This window comes from Macaca fascicularis, chromosome 8, assembly GCF_037993035.2.
Source record: "Macaca fascicularis isolate 582-1 chromosome 8, T2T-MFA8v1.1".
In the NCBI taxonomy this organism is placed as follows: domain Eukaryota; kingdom Metazoa; phylum Chordata; class Mammalia; order Primates; family Cercopithecidae; genus Macaca; species Macaca fascicularis.
Window position 1 is genome coordinate 132,750,650 of NC_088382.1, and position 20,563 is coordinate 132,771,212.

At 38.5% G+C, this 20,563-nt stretch overlaps 1 protein-coding gene and 1 long non-coding RNA gene across 51 annotated transcripts in view; one reads left to right on the forward strand and one right to left on the reverse strand.

Annotated features, from left to right (window-relative positions):
* Window positions 1-20,563, forward strand: part of TBC1D31 (TBC1 domain family member 31) — a 73,892-nt gene that overhangs the window by 26,319 nt on the left and 27,010 nt on the right. For all 50 annotated transcript variants that reach the window (XR_012416626.1, XR_012416624.1, XR_012416627.1 and 47 more), the window contains 6 exons: window positions 1,609-1,768; window positions 5,122-5,322; window positions 9,392-9,568; window positions 12,814-12,893; window positions 12,971-13,117; window positions 17,633-17,766. Coding sequence is in view for 45 of the 50 variants with exons in the window: in XM_065519575.1 (XP_065375647.1) it covers window positions 1,609-1,768; window positions 5,122-5,322; window positions 9,392-9,568; window positions 12,814-12,893; window positions 12,971-13,117; window positions 17,633-17,766 (899 nt within the window). In the remaining 5 variants the exon portion in view is untranslated. The remainder of the gene's footprint in view (window positions 1-1,608; window positions 1,769-5,121; window positions 5,323-9,391; window positions 9,569-12,813; window positions 12,894-12,970; window positions 13,118-17,632; window positions 17,767-20,563) is intronic.
* The window catches only part of LOC135964811 (uncharacterized), a 41,727-nt gene continuing 31,019 nt past the window's right edge, over window positions 9,856-20,563 (reverse strand). The window contains exon 2 of the long non-coding RNA XR_012416631.1: window positions 9,856-11,351. This is a non-coding gene — a long non-coding RNA (uncharacterized lncRNA). The remainder of the gene's footprint in view (window positions 11,352-20,563) is intronic.

The window sequence follows — 20,563 nt, forward strand, 5'->3', positions numbered from 1 at the left end:
GGCATCCTTTTACTACAACTCCAGTTGCCTATGATAGCTTTCATGCTTTCTGATGTGACAAGATGTTCCAAGCTTATCTGGTACAATTCCTGCCCTAACCCTGGAATTAGCCTTTTCTCTAAAGAGTCTGGGTTCTTTTTTGGGAAGTGGTATTTCAAGACCCTAATCTGGATGCTAGGGGTTCTATTTTGACTAGGCCGATCCTTGTTTCTAGTCAGGGGAAAGAGTTACAAAATATATGTTAATTCCTCTCTTTTCTCACCTTGTTCTTCTAAGTCATCAGTAAATCCCATCAATTCAACCAAACTATATCTCAAATTGGTCAATTTGTTTTTATTCATTGCTGTAGGTGGTACCCTAATCCAAGCTACCCTAGCCTCTTTTAGACGACTATAATAGCCTTCTTATTTGTTCTCCCTGTTTTCAATCTCATTTCCTATAGTCATTCTCTGCACAGCGGATAAAGTGGTTTTTATAAATCAGTAAGTCAGATCATGTCACTTTCCTATTTAACCTCCTTCATCATTTAGAGTAAAATCCAACCCCCCACCCCTCATTTCCCCCGAGGCCTTCTGTCATCTGGCCTAGGCCTCCCTCGCTTCGTCTCATTTCCTTCCTTAGTCTCCTCTAGCCACACCCGAGTATAGCAGTGTACTTTCATATGGCAATGCACTTGAGTATGACCTCTTACTTACTTTTCCTTATATACTAACTTTACTGCTTTTTCAGCACTTTTGTACCAGCCAGTCTGGAATACTGATCAGGATAGAATTCTTCCTCCAGATCATCCCATGACTGGCCTATTTGTGTCATTCAGGTAGCAGATCTTCCTCCTTTCCCAGCTTTCATTACCTTATTTTGTAATTCTGTATAGAACTTACTACCCGCTGAGAACAAGTTCATTTTTTTGTTTGTTTGCCTTCCTCTAGACCGAAAATCCCGTAAGAGCAGGATTACTTGACTGTGCAGCCTTAACTGACTGTGTTCCTGGCTTCTGGGACCATACCTGGCTTATAGCAGACACTTGAAACATAACCATAGTATTATCACACTTTTTACAAATTAATAAGTCCTTTACAAGTTCTTGTTGAATGAATGAGCAACGGCCTTGCAAGTCAAAACAACTTACTCTTTTTGTACCTTATTAAGGTAGCTTTCTTTGAGCAGGAAAAAAGTTTGGGCTGTTACATTTTTTCATATAGCCAGTACCACCAATTCTGTATAGCTGTATGTGAAACACAGAAAGTTGGATAGTGATAAGTGACCTTGAGATTATGCTATAAAATATAAGTGTTATGTAAAAAACCCACAATCAGGTCATTAAATGTTTGGTAAACTGGCGCCTTAGCACAGTAGGTAAAAATATATATACTATAAACCTGAGCTGTCCATACAAGTATTTAAATGAATACAAATTAAATGCAATTTAAAAATAAGGTCTTCATTAACATTGGCCACATTTCAAGTGCTCGGGAATCACATGTGACTAGTGTGACCATATCAGACAGCGTAGGTACAGCACCTTTCTGTCATCACAGAAAGTTCTGTTAGACAGCACTGCTATAAACAATTGAACCTGCCTTACTTTCTCGCTTTTTTGTTATATAGAGATGGCCGAATCCTGGCTGCTGGAGGCAAGTCAAATCATCTTCATTTGTGGTGCTTGGAAGCTAGGCAGCTCTTTAGAATTATCCAGATGCCCACTAAAGTTCGAGCCATTCGTCATCTAGAATTTCTTCCTGATAGTTTTGATGCTGGTTCTAATCAGGTTAGTAACATAAATGTAGGGCACTGTACTTTTTGCGAAAGAACGCATCCATCTCTGAACTATCTTAGCTCTTATTTAACTTACACCTTGTTACAAGAATTTGAAATTACAAATATGTGACTTTTGTGAAGAGTCTAGAATTGAAAAAAATTTCAAAATCTTGTATTCTTTATACTATTGACAATTTGCTCTTCTTATAAAATCAGCAGACTGAAAATTTATATTGTACTCTATGGTTTGCAGTGTGCTTTAGCATGCTAGTTTTCATTTGATCCTTAATTATTTGGCATAGGCAGGAAAGATATTCTCCCCATTTTACAGATTCTAACACTAACAACTAGAAACATTGACTTGTCAACATTCCTGTTAATTGTAAGGATTAAAGATTGGACTAGAACTAAAATTTTTTCGTTGTGTTGTTATTTTATTTACCCTAACTGGTTGCTCACTCCTGTGAAACACGTTTTTTATTGGTATCTTTCTTTAATTTACAAAGTGCTTCTTCCCCCATCCCCCTTCACTTATTCCTTTTTAAGAGTTGAGTTCTGTCAAACCTTAACTTTCTTATTTCAAATAGACTGTCATGGATCTTGTATTTTAACAGATTAGATATATGTTTTCCATATATATGTATACATATGCATGTATGTGTATATCGTGTCCATTTTACTTACGTTTTTGATTAGGTAATATATTCATATGGTTGAAGACATAAAACAGCACACAGTAGGAAGTCTGTCATGCCTTTCTACCGTTTGTCTAGTTGTTCACCTCCCCCCATATCCACTGTTGTTACGTATAGTGTTACGTTTTTCCCATTATTTTATACAGCCTTGCACCTTTTATTCTTTGGGTTTTTTTGTTATTGTTTTGAGATGGAATCTAGCTCTGTCTCCCAGGCTGGAGTGCAGTGGTGCAATCTCGGCTCACTGCAACCTCCGCCTCCCAGGCTCAAGTGGTTCTCCTGCCTCAGCCTCCCAAGAAGCTGGGACTACAGGCATGAACCACCATGCCCAACTAATTTTTGTATGTTTAGTAGAGACGGGGTTTCCCATATTGGCCAGTCTGGTCTCAAACTCCTGACCTCAAGTGATCCACCTGCCTCAGCCTCCCAAAGTGCTGGGATTATAGGCGTGAGCCACTGCGTCCAGTCTACCTTTTATTCTTAAGTTGGAAATTGTTCTATATCAGTGCAGAACTTCTTTCTTTTTTACAACTGCAACACTATGCAGTTTATTTTTTAAACCAGTCTTCTATTGGCACTTAACCTATTTTTAGTCATTTTCTGTTACAAATCATGCTCACTGAATAACTTTTTACAAGTGTCATTTCACACATCCTCTTTGTAGGATAAAATCCCAGAGTTGAAATAGTGGCATAAAGGTTATGTGCATCTGTCATTTGGGTAGATCTTGCCCAATCGACTTCCAGAGGAGTTGCATCAACTGCAGATGAGGGGCTTTGTTTCCTGCAAGCCAGCCAACAGGAGGGCTTTATAGACTATCACCTCCAAACTGCCTTTTACAGTCTTTTGTATGATTAATGACATCAGCGTTTCAAGCAATCACATGGTGGCATCACTTACCAGCCACTGCCACTGGGAAGAGAACCTGTGCTTAGACAGGGCAGCATGGGGGTTTATTTGCTTCAACTTTTTTATTACATTTTTTTTTTTATTTTGTTTTGTTTTTTGTTTTTTGTTTTTTTGAGATGGAGTCTCACTCTGTTGCTCAGGCTGGAGTGCAGGGGCGCGATCTCGGCTCACTGCAAGCTCCGCCTCCCGGGTTCATGCCATTCTCCTGCCTCAACCTCCTGAGTAGCTGCAACTACAGGCGCCCGCCACCATGCCTGGCTAAGTTTTTGTATTTTTTAGTTTAGATGGGGTTTCACCATGTTAGCCAGGATGGTCCCATCTCCTGACCTCGTGATCCTCCCTCCTCAGCCTCCCAAAGTGCTGGGATTACGGGCGTGAGCCACCGCACCCGGCCTTTATTATATGTTTTTAATTTTTGAAATTATGAGTTAAAATTTAAACTTTTCTCCCCCCTTAAAAGACTAGCTTCCCTCCTACCCCTCCACTACCCTTGCAACTCACAAACTCTCCATTCTCCAGATGTTACTTAAAATATTTGCTGAAAACAGGTAGACACTGGGGAGCCTCAGTGGCAGTGACAGGTTTGTGTGGGGGCAGCAGGGCTGGTGTTCACTTCGATTAGCTATGGAAAGGGTACAGGAAGGCAAACCCTCCACCCTCCTTGTTCCTGATAGCCAGTGTGGAGGCAAAAGTTAGGAACTGTCTGTCTTAGTCTGTTTTGTGCTGCTGTATTGGAATACCACAGACTGGGTAATTTATAAACAACATAAGTTTATTTCTCACAGTTCTGGAGGCTGGGAAGTTCAAGATCTAGAGGTTGGCATCTTTTGAAGGCCTTTGTTCTCTGTCATAATATAGTAGAAGGCCTCATATGGGTGAGAAAGGGAGGGAGGAATGGGAGGGGACAAGAGGGAGGCGAACTCATCCTTTTATACCAAACCCACTCCCATAATAACAGCATTAATCTTCTCATGAGAGCAGAGCCCTCATGCCCTAGTCACCTCTCATTAGGCCCTATCTGCCAACACTGTTGCATTGAGCAAGTTTCCAATACTTGCTGTTGGAGAGACACATTCAAATTATATCATTGTCTAATCCTCTCTGTCCCCTGCATGATCTGCCTGTGGGAAGGGAAGATTCTTAGGGCACCTTTCCATAGTCCACCATGATAGGTTCCTTGCTGATTCTGATTAGATCCAGGGCATAATCAACAAGAGCCATAAGTTGTGATTTTAAAATATATAATATCAGACCAGGCGCAGTGGCTCATGCCTGTAATCCCAGCACTTTGGGAGGCCAAGGCAGGCAGATCACCTGTCATCAGGAGTTTGAGAGCAGCCTGGCCAACATGGTGAAACCCCATCCCTACTAAAAATACAAAAATCAGCCAGGCATGGTGGTGCATGCCTGTAATCCCAGGTACTCGGGAGGCTGAGGCTGGAGAATTGCTCGAACCCAGAGGTTGGAGGTTGCAGTGAGTGGAGATCGTGCCACTGCACTCCAGCCTGAGCAACAAGAGTGAAACTCTGTCTCAAAACAATAATAATAATAAAATAAAACATAATATCTCACTGAGAATAGAATTTCCTCTGGGTGTCCCCCTCAAAATATATGTATTTATATACACACACACATATATATACACACACACATACATACACAAACATTGCATACATGTAAAGACATGTATATAGTATGACTTTCAGACATTCACTGTCACATGTTTTTAGGAGTTTATATTTTTTCTCTCTACTCTTAGGTTCTTGGAGTACTAAGTCAAGATGGTATTATGAGATTTATAAATATACAGACTTGTAAACTTCTCTTTGAGATTGGGAGCCTTGATCAAGGAATTAGCTCATCAGTAATTAGCCCACATGGACGGTACATTGCATCTATTATGGAAAATGGAAGTCTAAACATATATTCAGTTCAGGCTTTAACACAAGAAATAAATAAGGTATGTATGATCAAGTAATCAACAGCTTTTTATAACCACTTACCTATTATATCATCAAGAGTAAAATCTTTATGCTACTGTTTCTCACTCACCTGGAACTTATCCATTTTTCTGGATATATGTTGTTGCTCTTACTCCCAAAGCCACATCTCTGACCTTGATTTCTCACATATGCTCTATTCTTAAATTGTTGCCTTCCTGAGGGACATCTCCGTTTGATGTCTCTCATTTGGGTGTTACTCATTATCTCCTTCCCAAAAGAGTTCTTCAATCCTAGTTTCTTCACTTCTGTCTCATGTTTTCTTCCCATCTCATAAGCTAGAAACCTCGAGGCTCTATGACTTCCTGTGCCTTTATTTTCTAAATCCAGTCAATACTAAGTCATATAACTTGTTTTTGTTTTTTTTTTTTTTTTTTTGAGATGGAGTTTTGCTCTTGTTGCCCAGGCTGGAGTGCAATGGTGCGATCTCGGCTCACTGCAACCTCTGCCTCCCGGGTTCAAGCGATTCTCCTGCCTCAGCCTCCTGTGTAGCTGGAATTACAGGCGTGCGCCACCATGCCCAGCTAATTTTTGTATTTTTAGTAGGTATGGGGTTTCACCATGTTGGTCAGGCTGATCTCGAACTCCTGACCTCATGATCTGCCCACGTTGGCCTCCCAAAGTACTGGAATTACAGGCGTGAGCCTCCGCACCCGGCCCAACTTCTTAAATTTGAAATATCTATAAATGTGTTGCCTGTTCTCCACCTCTGTAATTGCTATCCTCGTATTGGTCTTCATTAACTACTCTAGACTAACGGTAATTTAAAGAAATATCTTAAACTCAGAGCCCTCAGTGCCTGCCCTGCCCATCCTACCACCTTCTAAAATAATTCATCATCATTTTTTAACTAATGCTATTTTAGCGGCTTCCTTCCTTCACCTGTTGAATTAAGTCCAGACTCTTCTGCCAGGCTCTCAGTGTTCTCTCCAATCTTGTCTACCTGTCTAACTTATTTCCTCAAACTTACAACTTCCCTCATTATCCCCATAGACACCATCCTCATTTCTGAATCTATTATCCACAGCATCTATTTCACTAAAATGCACACCTCTCTTCTCTTCTCTGGTTATCTAAAATTCCCCCAGCTAATCAGTCATGTTGTCCATGTGTCTTCTAGTCTGGAATTGCACCTTGGTAACTCTAACAGAGACTTTGATGATCACCTGGTCTAACCTTTTCATTTTACACAGGAAGAAGTTCATGCTCAAAATTAATCACGCAGCTAATAACTAGCAGTTCTGGGTGTTCCAATTCTTCCAAGATCACATGAGATTGGGTACATTTGGAGTAGCATTTGCCACCTTTTTTTATTCTAGAAAAAGTTTGTGCCTCCTCCTTTTTGTTTTCTTTATCTTTTAAAAAATTATGCAAGCAGTGTCTTGTTGCAGAAAAAAATAAGAATATACAGAATAGCAAATAGACAAATACAAATCACTGAAAGTCTCACCATTCTCAGATGATTCTAATTTACACGTTCCCAATTTCTTTTCTATGTATGTAAAGATATACAGTCACTCCTCATTATTTGTGCATTCTATACATGAGAATTCAGCTACTCACTAAAATTGATTTGTAACTTCAGAATTAATACTTGCAGTGCTTTCATGGTCATTCAGGGACATGCACAGAGCAGTGAAAATTTGAGTCACCAGATACCCTTGTTCCCAGCTGAAGTCAAACAAGGCAACACTCTGTCTTCTTATTTCAGCTCTCATAGTGTAAACAAGTATCCTTTTTGTGGTCTGCTTAATACCATTTATTTATTTTTTTGCATTTTGAAGCTTTTTGTTAAGATTTTACTGTTTAAAGTGGTCCCCAAGCATAGCGCTGAAGTGCTATTTATTGTTTCTAAACACAGGCTGTGGCTTCCCTTATAGAGAAAATACGCATGTTAGATAAACTCATTCAGAAATGAGTTATAGTGCTATTAACTGTGAGTTCAATGATAAGGAATCAGCAATATGTATTAAATAAGATGTCTTTAAACAGAAACACACATGTATGTATTGATTGATTAATGAGGCTCTCAGGAACCTGACTCTGTGTTTCCCCTAGGAGCAGTATTTCAGTATTCACTAATTGAGTGTTCATGGTGACTTTATAGAACCACTGCAAATAGTGAGAATTAACTATACGTATATGCTTATGTGTGTGTGCGCGCACGTGTGTGTATGCATACTTGTCTCTAAACATATGGGATTATACTCTGCTGCTCTTTTGCCCTTTATATCATTATATATACTATATAAATATATTTTTACATTATAATATGTGCTATATATTAATAAATTTTTTAAAATGTATTAATATCTGCTCTTACTGAGAGAGTTTTCAGCCTCTGAATAGTCAGTTTTACAGTACTAGCTAAACCTTCTTCTTCTTTTTTTTTTTTGAGATGCAGTCTCACTCTGTCACCCAGGCTGGAGTGCAGTGGTATGATCTCGGCTCACCGCAGCCTCCGCCTCCCAGGTTCAAACAATTCTCCTGCCTCTGCTTCCCTAGTAGCTGGGATTACAGGCACGTGCCACCACACCTGGCTAATTTTTGTATTTTTAGTAGAGATGGGGTTTCACCATGTTGTCCAGACTGGTCTTGAACTCCTAACCTCAGTGATCCACCCACCTTGGCCTCCCAAAGTGCTGGGATTACAGGCGTGAGCCGCTGCATCCGGCCTTGCCAAACCTTCTTAATAGAGGCAGGCAGAGATCTGAGAAAAACTATGGTAAGAGTGAGTCATTGAGTTCCTTTCTACTTGTTGTCTGTTGAGCAAATTGAGATCACATGAATAGAAAAGCGAGCTTAGAAGTAGAATGGTCTTTTTTATTTTTTGGACACATTCCCGGTACCATCAGTGTCTTTATGGCTGTTCCAGGCTACATTAATGTTCAGCTCTATATTCTCTGTAAATCATAACTCACTTTGTCCCATTTTGCCAGTTTTATTTTCTTGTCATTGGAAAATTTCTGGTATTGTGGTAATAGAGTAAATGAATTCTTACATGTTAAAGGTTTAACACTACAAAGGCATGTCAAGTCAGGTCATATCTCAGGTTCTTTTTGGGAGGTTATACTTCATGGTAGAAGATAAGGCTCAAACAGGGGAAATTGTGACATTACAATGGACATTTTAATAAAAATGTAGAAGAATGGATTGAAGTCAAAAAACAGTTTAAGGATATTAAAGATGGGTAATATTCATAAGTCAGACCACTATTAATCCCATCCCATAGATGAATTGAAGAATTGAATCATAAACTGTAAATGGTCATTGTATTTGAATTGTATTTAGAACTTAGAAAGCCTGAGTTACCTTATTTGCTCACTTCCTTTGAAGAAGGAAGATCTTTTGATTTCAAAGAGAATATTATTTATGGAGAAAATGTTCTAGTGAGTAATGTTACTTTAAGTAAATTGAAGTTGTTCAGGTTTTTTTCCCTGTCTGATGGGCCCCATAAAAATGAAGGTATAGGTTCTAGGTCACATTGTCTGAACTGCTTAAGCTGTTGATACAATAAGGAACTAATAGTGATCGCTAAGCAGATTAAAACATTTAACCAAGGGATAGAGAGGCAGAGGTTCCATGCTTCTAGAAGAAAATCATTTGGCAGTTTCCTCTTAGAAATTTCACTTGACCCCAAAGAATATTAGGGTATTTCTGTCAGAATTCTAGAGGGCCATACCTCTAACTGTACCTTTTTTGCTGTAGGTAATAATCACCATACTAACTTCACCATGTATGTGTAAACATGATTTGGTATCAAATGATTTAAGGCCAGCTTTCAAGGAATAATTATATTTATTGCTATTGTTAATCATATATCTTTATTATGTTCTTCAAAAGGATTCGGCACAAATTTGCTTTATTAGTCAAAGCAAATGTTCCTAGACATTTTACTTAGGTTTTTTGCCTGAAGAATAATTCTACATATTAAGGCATGTTATTAAAGCAAACTTTGAAAATCATATATTAACAGGCCTATCTTCCAAGGATATCCACTAGAATACATATATTTATTTTTCCATTTAGCCACCTCTGCCTTTAGTGAAAGTTATTGAAGATTTGCCCAAGAAGAAACTGAGTTCCAGTGATCTTAAGATGAAAGTAACATCAGGAAGAGTACAGCAGCCAGCAAAACCCAGGGGAAGCAAAATACAAACTAGAATATTAAAACAAGACCTGACTGGTGATTTTGAAAGTAAAAAGGTAAGAATATTTGGTAATTAAACTTTGTCATGACTCTGCTGTAGACAAGTCTTGTGATTCCTAAGCCATCACCACTCTTCCCTCTCTTGGGAATTAAAGAAAGAGAATAAATGAAGAGAATAAAGTTGTAACTGAAATTATGTACAGGCTGGTCTCAATCCTGGCCTCAAGTGATCCTCCCACCTTGGCCTCTCAAAGTGCTGTGATTACAGGCATGAGCTGCCACACCCAGCCATATTAGTTTGAGAAATAAAGAAAATATAGCTATTAATAGAGATGTTACATTATTTTCAAGGGATTTTAAAACTTTTTAATGACAAATATATACACACACATATACAAAGTACACATTAAGTATACAGCTCAGTGAACTTTCACAAAATGCACACACTATGTTACCAGCACCCAGATCAAAAACTGGAACATTACCATCAGCTTCTTGCTCCATTCCACACTCTCTCTCCCTTACCCCCGCCCACCCCAGAATAGCTACTTAACTGAGGTTTCAGGCATCCACTAGGCATCTTGGAACATTTCCTCCTCAAATAAGTAGGGACTGCTGTAACTTCTTTTTTCTTTAAGCATTTTTTAATTGTAAAACTTGCAACACAGAAGAGTATCTAAAACAGATTACAGCTTAATGAAAAGTACAAAAAGATTACGTATGTATCCTGTGTCAGGTGCCTGCAAGACCATCCTTAGGTTTGGTGGTTTATTAGGACTCAGCATGTTGTCATATTCATAGCTATAATATATGAAAGTGATTTTGCTTTGCAAAATCAGCAAAGGGAAAAGACACATGGGGTGAAGTCCAGGAGAAACCGGGCACAAGCTTCCAGAAATCTTCTCCCACTGAAATCACAGGACATCCTTGATTCCTCCATCAATGAAGTGTGGCAATACGTGTGAAGTATTGTCTACCAGGGAAATTTATTAGAGACCTGGTGCCCAGGACTTTTACTAGAGGCTGGTTCTGTAGATACCCTGTTTTAACAGGTTTCAAATTTCAGAGTTCCAGAAGGAAGGCGGGCATTCAGCATAAGCCACATTGTACAAACAGTTTAAACACAATGAGCCACTCTTTATTGGTTCTGGGGGTAGTGAGAACTCTCCTGAAATTCAACTTCTAGACACCAGCCAAAGGCCGACCTTGCAAGTAAGTCTTCTAAGGGTAGCAGGCTCAGACCAGCTTGTGTTCACTTTTTTCTGCATATACCCATTTCTACATGAAGAAATAGAGCATTACCAGTAGCTTTGGAGCCCCCTGTGTGCTTATCCCCCATCACAATTTTCTCCCTACCCCATATATATAACCATTGTCCTCGCTTTTGTGTTAATTATGCCCTTGATTTTCTTTATAGTTTTATAACCTCTTCATGTAACTTTAAACAAAAGATTATTTCTTTAAAGAAAAAAACTGAATAGCAGACACAAGCCTAGCCTAGTTGTGTAAAGATTGGGCAATATTGCTCCTATTTAATGAATGCTTTATTGCAAAGATAAGCTGAATGGTATCTCTGAGATATTCTGGCTTCAGAGTTTGCAGGACCTTTTCTGGGAAAACTGGTGGGAATGGTCATGAGTAACTTCGGGCATTAAAAGGCTCATCATGTCAGGGTATCTGGCAGCATTGTAGTGTGGATCAAATCTGGATATCCTGCAGAAATATGTTGAGGAATGGAGCTGCTTCTGAGGAAACCATTGCCAGCTCTAAGAAGTAGGTCAAAGTAGAACACTTCGATGGGGTGAAGTGCAAGTCCTCAGCTAATCTTTGCATTAGCACCTGGAAAGGAAAGAAGGAACTTTATCAGCTCATGGTCAAGAACAGATCAAATTGAGGCCAAACTATCCAGGGCACATTTTCCTTTGTTTAAAAAGAGGCTTCAGTGGCAGCAGGTATCTTGATGACGAAGGCAGTCTTCCTGGATCATACTGCTCTCATTTGCTCTAGTTGCCTTCTATACCTTTAACATGGCCCTCAAGTATCTTCATTCACCATCATCTTGGGTTTTCCCTTCACCCTTCTCTTACATTGGACTACCTGTTTCTTGTGGTAAAAAGAGCACTAAACACAATCAGAAAGTCTGGCTTCGAGTCTTGAGCCAAGATTTAGCAGATTTGTGACCATAAGCAATTTACCAAACTTCTCTGATGTTCCCATTTCTCAAGTAAAGGAAGACATTTCATCTGTTTTATAGAGTTGTTAGATCCAGTTGAGATAATATATGAAAACAGCTTTATAATCCTAAATTCTATACAATATTTTTCATTAAGATAAAAATTGACTTAAAAGTCTTAGATATAAGGGACTATCAGCAGGAGCTGATGTCTTTTGGGATAAAATAATGTACTCCCGCATGTTTTTCTGCCAGACCTTTCTTTGATGCTTCAATGTTAGGAATTGCTTAGAATTTTAAGGAAAGAGAGATGGGGAGGAGCTGTCAGAATGGATTGCTCTTGATGCAGGGGTCAGCAGATGACAGCCCATGGGCCTAATTCAGCTATTCAAGCTAAGAATGCTTTGTGCATTTTTAAGTAGTTATATATAAATATATGATCTTGATTTTTCTTCTTGGCCCACAAAACCTAAGGTATTTACTAACTGGCCTTTATTAGTCCATTTTCACACTGCTATAAAGAATACTACCTGAGACTGGGCAGTTTATAAAGAAAGGAGGATTAATTGACTCACAGTTCCACATGGCTGTGGAGGCCTCTGGAAACTGACAACCATGGCAGAAACTGAAGGGGAAGCGGACACCTTCTTCACAAGGCAGCAGGAGGAGAGAGAGGAATATGTGGAGGAGGGACTGTCAAACACTTACAGAACCATCAGATCTTGTGAGAACTCACTATCACGAGAACAGCATGGGGGAACTACCCCCACGATCCAGTCACCTCCCTCCAGATCCCTCCTTCAACGCGTGGGGATTGTGGGGATTATAATTTAAAATGAGATTTTGGATTTGGGTGGGGACACAGAGCCAAACCACATCATGGCCCTTTACAGAAAAAGTTTGTTGAGCTCGTTTAGGGAAGGTACTATATCATGAACTTTATTGGCTATGTGTATGCATGCTCAAGAGAGGGAGAGAGGGGAGTGGGGAAAAGACCTCTAACACACAAATATGTCTTACTATGTGTTGTTTTCTAAAGTTGGAAAGTACTGTGGACTAGATTACCATTTGTCACCTTTTCAGTTTTAATGATCATGTCATTTATTAATACTATCTTTTTCTTTATAGAACGAGTTACCAGATGGATTGAACAAAAAGCGTTTACAAATCTTATTAAAAGGCTACGGTGAATATCCAACAAAATACAGGTACCATTTAAATTCTGTATGTTACATCAATTTTACTCAAAAACAATTTAGGGAGTTAAAATATATTTTTATTTCAGAATGTTCATTTGGCGTTCTCTGCTGCAACTGCCTGAAAATCATACTGCATTTAGTAGCCTCATAGATAAGGGGACTCATGTGACATTTCTCAACCTTCAGAAGAAATACCCCATCAAAAGTAGGAAACTGCTCAGAGTATTACAGAGGTATGTTCTGTATATTGCAGCAACGTGTATGAGACCTGTAACTAATAATTGCAATGTTTTAAAATCTCCTGTTTATAAGATATTGTTTTGTCGGTTTCATTATCCTTATGTGATATGTTGGTTTAGTTTTAAAAATGTACATACACATATATTACATGTGAATATTAGTTTGCATCGTGTTCTAGAAAATAAGACTCTTTCAGATTAATCTAAAAGAACATCCCAGCACTTTGGGAGGCCAAGGCAGGCAGATCAGCTGAGCTCAGGAGTTGGAGACCAGCCTGGCCATCATGGCGAAATCTATCTCTACTAAAAATACAAAAATTAGCTGGGTGTGGTGGCGGGCACCTGTAATCCCAGCTACTCAGGAGGCTAAGGCAGGAGGAATCGCTCGAACCCGGGAGGCAGAGGTTGCACTGAGCTGAGATTGCGCCATTGCACTCTAGCCTGGGCGACAGGGCAAGACTCCATCTCAAAAAAAAAAAAAAGAACAAAGAGGCATAGTGGAAAGAGCTTTGAATTTGAAGGCAAAAGACCTAGTTTTGAATTCTTATTCTACCACTTAATTATTGTGATGTGGGACGTGTTATTTTACTTCTTAGCCTTAATTTTTTTATCTAAAAGTGGGAGTAATAACACCAACATCATAAGACTATCGGGAAAATGAGATGAGAATCTCTTTGAGAATGCATATGCTAGAGTCCATTCCTAGGAAGCATCCAGTAAATGTTAATAATAACAGTAGCTCATCCTTTAACATGCTTTTTATGTGTTAGGCACATTTAACTTATTTTGTAGGTAAAGAAACTCAGGCATAGAGAGACTAGGAAATATGATCAAGTCACAGCAGTGAGAGAGCTAAGATTAAGCCCAGGTTCCAGAGTCGAAGACTTTTTTCAAAAATAATTTTTATTATGAAAAATTTCAAGCATGAATAAAAAATAATGTAACAAATATCCCCATGCCCATCATCCAGCTTCAACAATTGCCAACTCATAGCCAATCACGTTGGGCGAATATTCCCACTCACTCTACGCCCCACATCCCAACATACACACACTCCCCATGCTAAATATATACATATGTATCCCTAAAGAATAAGGACTCTTTTTTCTTTAACATAAGTACACTACCATACTCACACACAAAAAAAGAATTAATAATTCTTCATTATGTTCAGATATTCAATCAGCATTCCTCTGATTGTCTTAAAACATTTTCTTATGTAAACTTGTTCAAATCAGGGTTCAAACAACATGGACACATTACATTTGGTTGATATGCCACTGAGATTAATCTATAGACTCTGATGCCTCTTTTTTTCCTTACAGTTTATTTGTTGGAAAAAACTAGGTCATTTAACCCATACGGCCCTCTATGTTCTAGATTTTGCTGATTTTATTTCATGGTGTTGTTTAACATGTTTCTCTTTCTCCTGAATTTACTATAAACTGACAGTTAGAGCTAGCGGCTTGATCTGAGTGAAGGTTTTTATTTCCCCCCTTTGGTATTTGTTTCTTTGGCTTGCAAGAAAACTTCCTAGGTGGTTTTATGTACTTCTGTTAGGCGGATTATAATTCATATCTGGCTGTCTCTCTTTTGGTGATGTTTTTATCCATTGATGATTATTGCCTAGATCCATTATTTCACCAGAGATTATCTAAACAGTGATAATATAATTCTACTACTTCTCATTTTATAAACCGGGAAATTTCTCCAAAGAAAAAGTTCTTAGGATCAACTATTTGGTTACTGGAAGATACAACCCATGTAGGAAAGGCACGTTAAATGCTTGGTATCTTTTTTTTTTTTTAACAGTTTTCAGAATAGTGGACTGATTACCCTGGAGCTCCCCAGAATGATCAGTGTATTGATTATGAACTCAGATGGAACATAGAGGCCTTTTCAGTGCATAGAACCAGGAGTTCATACTAATATTTTCAATTCAGATTTAAGATTACAAATTTGCATAACTTCTTTGATTTTATATTTGTATCTTTTTTCTTATGCTAAAAATCTTGATTTCTAACAGCATTGACATAATTCCTTATTTTCTTTAACGCACATGCACACACACACAGTCACACGATGGTTTTTAAACTTCGTATATGTATGCTATATAATAAAAACTATGTAACCGTAAATAATAACAATGTGAATATTATGATTATTGAAAGCAGTCGAAAATATCTTTTATAGTTCTTTTTGTCCTTAGGTTATATCCCACTAGGCATATATAATCAAATTATTGTTTTCATTTTTGTTTTTGTTTTTTGAGACAGGGCCTCACTCTGTCACCCAGGCTGAAGTGCAATGGCTTCACTGAGCCATGATAGCACCACTACACTCCAACCTGGGCAACAGAGTGAGAACCTGTCTCAAAAATTAAATAAATAAAATTACCGGTAATAAGACGTCAGTATGATGCACATCACTTTTGTGAAATTCTTGCCAAAAATATGTAACCTCATTCTAATCATAAGTATCAGACAAACCCAAATTGAGGAACAATCTAGAAAATAACTGATATTTCTCAAAAATGGCATTGTCATGAAAAATAAGGAAAGACTAAGGAACTCTCACATTGGAAGAAACTACAGAGACAAAACAAATGTAATGTTGAATCTGGGGTTGGTGAAATGAAAGAAATAACAGAAGAATGGTATCAGTGGAAAAAATGGTAAAATCTGAGTAAAGTCCATAATTTAGTGAATAGCATCGTGCCAGTGTTAATTTCTTAGTACTGATAATTGTACTATGTGCAAGATGTTAACATTAGGGGAATTTAGGTCAAAGGTATACAAGACCTCTACTATTTTTGCAGGGTTTTTTTTGTAAATCTAAAACGATTTCAAAACAAAAAATTAAAAAAAGGAAATTAACAGTAAAGGTATTAGAAGTACATGTGAGAGAATTATAATCCCAGATTAATAAAGACCTTTCTAAGTATGACATATCTAGAAGAGGTTAATAAGAATAAAAATCTCTGCATGTAAAAATAATTCCCAAAACAAAGACTCGTGTAAAACTGAAAAAAACATATGCAAAACATGGCAAATGAAAGGCTGGTTTCTTTAATGTGTAAAGCACCTATATAAATAAACATGTAAAGGACCAGCCAGTAAAAAAAATGGATAAACAATTTCACGTACAGTTCACAGTAGTAAAATGGTTCTTTTTATTTATTTTTGTTTTTTGTGTTTCTTTTAGAGACAGGATCTTGCTCTGTCACCCAGGTTGGAGTGCAGTGATGTGACTATAGTTCACGCAGCCACAAAATCCTGGACTCAGGCAATCCTCTTGCCTCAGTCTCCTGAGTAGTAGGCATGTGCCACTAAACCTGGCTAATTTTTAAAAATTTTTTGTAGAGATGAGGTCTTGCTCTGTTGTCCAGGCTGGTCTGAAACTCCTAGGCTTAAGCAGTCCTCTTGCCTCAACCCCCCAAAATGTTGGGATTACGTGCATGAGTCACTGTGCCCAGCCTAGAAGTGGTTCTTAAACATGAAAAGATGCTTAATCTTTCTCATAGAAAGAGTAATGCCAATTGCAACTACATTGAAGTACCATTTCTCACCTAGATTAAAGGTTTTTTTAAAAATGGTTGATAATATGCTGGCAAGAGTATGAAAAACAGGCATCCCTTTAGGCGAGTCATAGGAATGTAAGTAGACACTTTCTGTGGGGGCTGATTTGGCGCTGACTTTCGAAATTACAAAGGCACGTATTCCTGACTCAGCAGTTCCACTTGAGGAATTTCCAAGTCTGTATTCTCATGTGAAGAATGATACACACTGTATGGTACATACAGTGGCATTAAGCACAGCATTGCTTATAAAAGACTGAAAGCAAATGCCCTACAATAGAGATCATGTTAAAGAAATGAAGGTGGCTGGGCACAGTGGCCCACGCCTCTAATCCCAGCACTTTGGGAAGCTGAGGCGGGAAGATCGCTTGAGCCCAGGAGTTTGAGACCAGCCTGGGTAATATAGTGAGACGCTGTCTCTACCCACAAAAAAGATTAGCCAGGCATAGTGGCATACATACACCTGTAGGCCCACCTACTCAGGAGACTGAGGCAGGAGGACCACTTGGCCTAGGAGTTTAAGGCTGCAGTGAGCCATGATTATGCCACTGCATTCCAGCCTGGGTGACAGAGCGAAGCCCTGTGTCAGGAACACAAAAGAAAAAGAAGAAATGAAGATGTATCGGTACAAAGCTATCGTATCCATCTGTAAAATGTCGTAAGGAAGTTCTGTATATACTGATATAAACTATTTCCAAGATACCATTAATCGAAAAATGCAAAGTACAGAACAATTTTTATAGTATACTACCATTTATGGTTTTTTAAGAAAGGATTTATGTTTGTAACAGTGATTACTTCTGGAGAGGTGAACTAGATGATAGGGGTGCAAGGAAGAATTTTTACCAAATATACTTTTTGTGTCAAATTTTTATCATATGAATATGTTATTTATTCAAATAAATTTTAATACTAAGTTATTTTATTCACAGAACCTTATCTGCATTAGCTCACTGGTCTGTCATTTTTAGTGACACACCGTATCTTCCACTCTTGGCATTTCCATTCGTAAAATTATTCCAGAACAACCAACTCATCTGTTTTGAAGTTATTGCTACTCTCATAAGTAAGTAAATACTTATTAAAGTATGAAATCAAGAATGGATTCTTATACATTTTCCTGATGTCTTTGCACCTTTGCAACATTTAACAATTCTAGATGTCTCTACTTTTAAGTCACGAAAGTGTGAAACACTAAGGTATCAAACATAAAATAGACAAGTGAAGCATTTATATGTAAACTTTTTTATTTAGAAGAAAATTTGGATAGTTAAGTTTTAAAAGATATACAGACTGGATTTAGATAGTAAGAATGAAGCAGATCCTTCACTTACTGAAAGACAGTTACTCTTCATAGAACTGTTGTAATTGTAAAGCATTGCTACTCAGGAGGCTGAGGCAGGAGAATGACTTGGACCCGGGAGGCAGAGGCTGCAGTGAGCTGAGATTGCTCTACTGCACTCCAGCCTGGGCAAGACAGAGTGAAATCCCATCTCAAATAATAATAATAATAATAATTATAATAATTTATTGTCTGCATAATCTGCATAATACAGTATTTCATCTTATAGATATATCATTTATGTATTCCGCAACTGCAAGAATTTTATTTTTTCTAATTTTTCCATACTTTTAAGGCAGTTTCTTGTTGTTATACTACTTTTACTTCATGTTATATATATTTCCCTTATTTTTATAAATTTCATAAACAGTTTTATTGGCTATTATTACATAATGTCCATGTACTAGTTTAATCTTCTTGGATATTTAGATTGTTTCTAATTTTAACCTCTTTTTTTTTTTGCGATGGGAGTCTCACTCTGTCACCTAGGCTGGAGTGCAGTAGTGCTATCTCGGCTCACTGCAACCTCCACCTCCTGGGTTCATGTAATTCTCCTGCCTCAGCCTCCTGAGTAGCTGGGATTACAGGCACCTGCCACACACACCCAGCTAATGTTTGTATTTTTTTAGTAGAGACAGAGTTTCACCACATTGGCCAAGCTGGTGTCAAACTCCTGACCCCAAGTGATCCGCCCACCTCGGCCTCCCAAAGTGCTGGGATCACAGACGTCAGCTGCCCCCCGCACCCGGCATTTTATCTATTAAAAGTAGCACTGTTATAACTATCTTCACATACAAACATAATCGTTTCCTTTGGGTAGATTCCCAGAATTGGTGTTATCAGGTCATAAAATGTGAATAATTGATTCCCCAAAAGGGTTGTCATATGGTTTGGATGTGTGTCCTCTCCAAATGTCATCTTGAAGTGTGATCCCTGATGTTGGAGGTGGGGCCTAGTGGGAGGTATTGGATCATGAGGGTGAATCATTCATAAATGGCTTAGCACCATTCTCTTGGTTGTAAGCGAGTTCTCGCTCAGTTAGTTCACACGAGATCCAGTTGTTTAAAAGAGTGTGGTACGACCTGCCCTGTGCTCTCCACTGGCACAGGTGTGAGTCTGATGGATTCTGGGTGACTCTGCCTCACTGAGGAAAAAGAACGAAACATTAGCAAGGCAATTCCAAGAAGCTGAGAGGCAGAATGTCATCACCTGCGATCTTTGTGCAGATTTGCCAGGAGAAGCACAAGAAGCACCCAGATACTCCAGTCACCTCAGAGTTTTCTAAGAAGGGCTTCAGAAAAATGAAAGACCATGTCTGCTAAAGAGAAGGGAAAAGTTGAAGACATGCCAAAGGCAGACAAGTTTCATCATGAAAGAAATCAAAACCTACATCCCTCCTAAAGGGGAAACAAAGAAGTTAAAGGATCCCAATGCATCTCACAAGAGGCCTCCTTTGGCCTTTTTCTTGTTCTGTTCTTAATATTGCCTTGAAATCAAAGGAGAACATCCAGGCTATCCATTGGTGATGCTGCAAAGAAACCGGGAGAGACGTGGAGCTACACCACTGCAGGTGACAAGCAGCCTTTTGACAAGAGGGCTGCAAAGCCGAAGGAAAAATGCAAAAAGGATATTGGTGCATACCAAGCTAAAGGAAAGCCTAATGCAGCAAAAATGGGAACCGTCAAGGCTGAAAAAAGCAAGAAAAAGGAGGATGAGGAAGATGAAGAAGATGATGAATAAATTGGTTCTAGCACATGTTTTTCTTCTTATCTATAAAGCATTTAACACTCCTGTACACACTCACTTCTTTTAAAGAAAAAAATTGAAATGTCAGGCTGTGTAACTTTTGTTTAAACTGTACAGTGTCTTTTTTTATATAGTTAACACCCTGTTGAATGTCTTTAGATAGCCTTGTTCTGGTGATATTTTCAATAAGATTAACTTTGCTTGGTACACTATAGGGATTATAAATTGGCATAGAAATTTAAAAGCAAGTTTTTGTTAATCCACAGCACAAATTAGTTATTTTGTATGGGGATAGTAGTTTTTCATCGTTAATTTTCTCTAATGTAGCTTATACAAAATAAATGTTTTGTTAACTGAGTACCACTCTAAAATTGCAACAACAACAAAAAAAAGTTGCAACTGTTTTGTTGACATCCTGAATGCTTCTAAGTTTAAACACAATTTTAAAAAATTTACTGACCGGGTGTGGTGGCTCACACCTGTAATCCCAGCACTTTGGGAGGCTGAGGCAGGCAGATCACGAGGCCAGGAGATTGAGACCATCCTGGCGGCCACTGTGAAACCGCATCTCTACTAAAAATACAAAAGAATTAGCTGGGCGTGGTGGCGGGCACCTGTAGTCCCAGCTACTCCGGAGGCTGAGGCAGGAGAATGGCATGAACCCAGGGGGGCGGAGCTTGCAGTGAGCAGAGATCTGACCACTTCACTCCAGCCTGGGCAACAGAGCAAGACTCTGTCTCAAAAAGAAAAAAATAAAAATAAAAAAATTTACTGA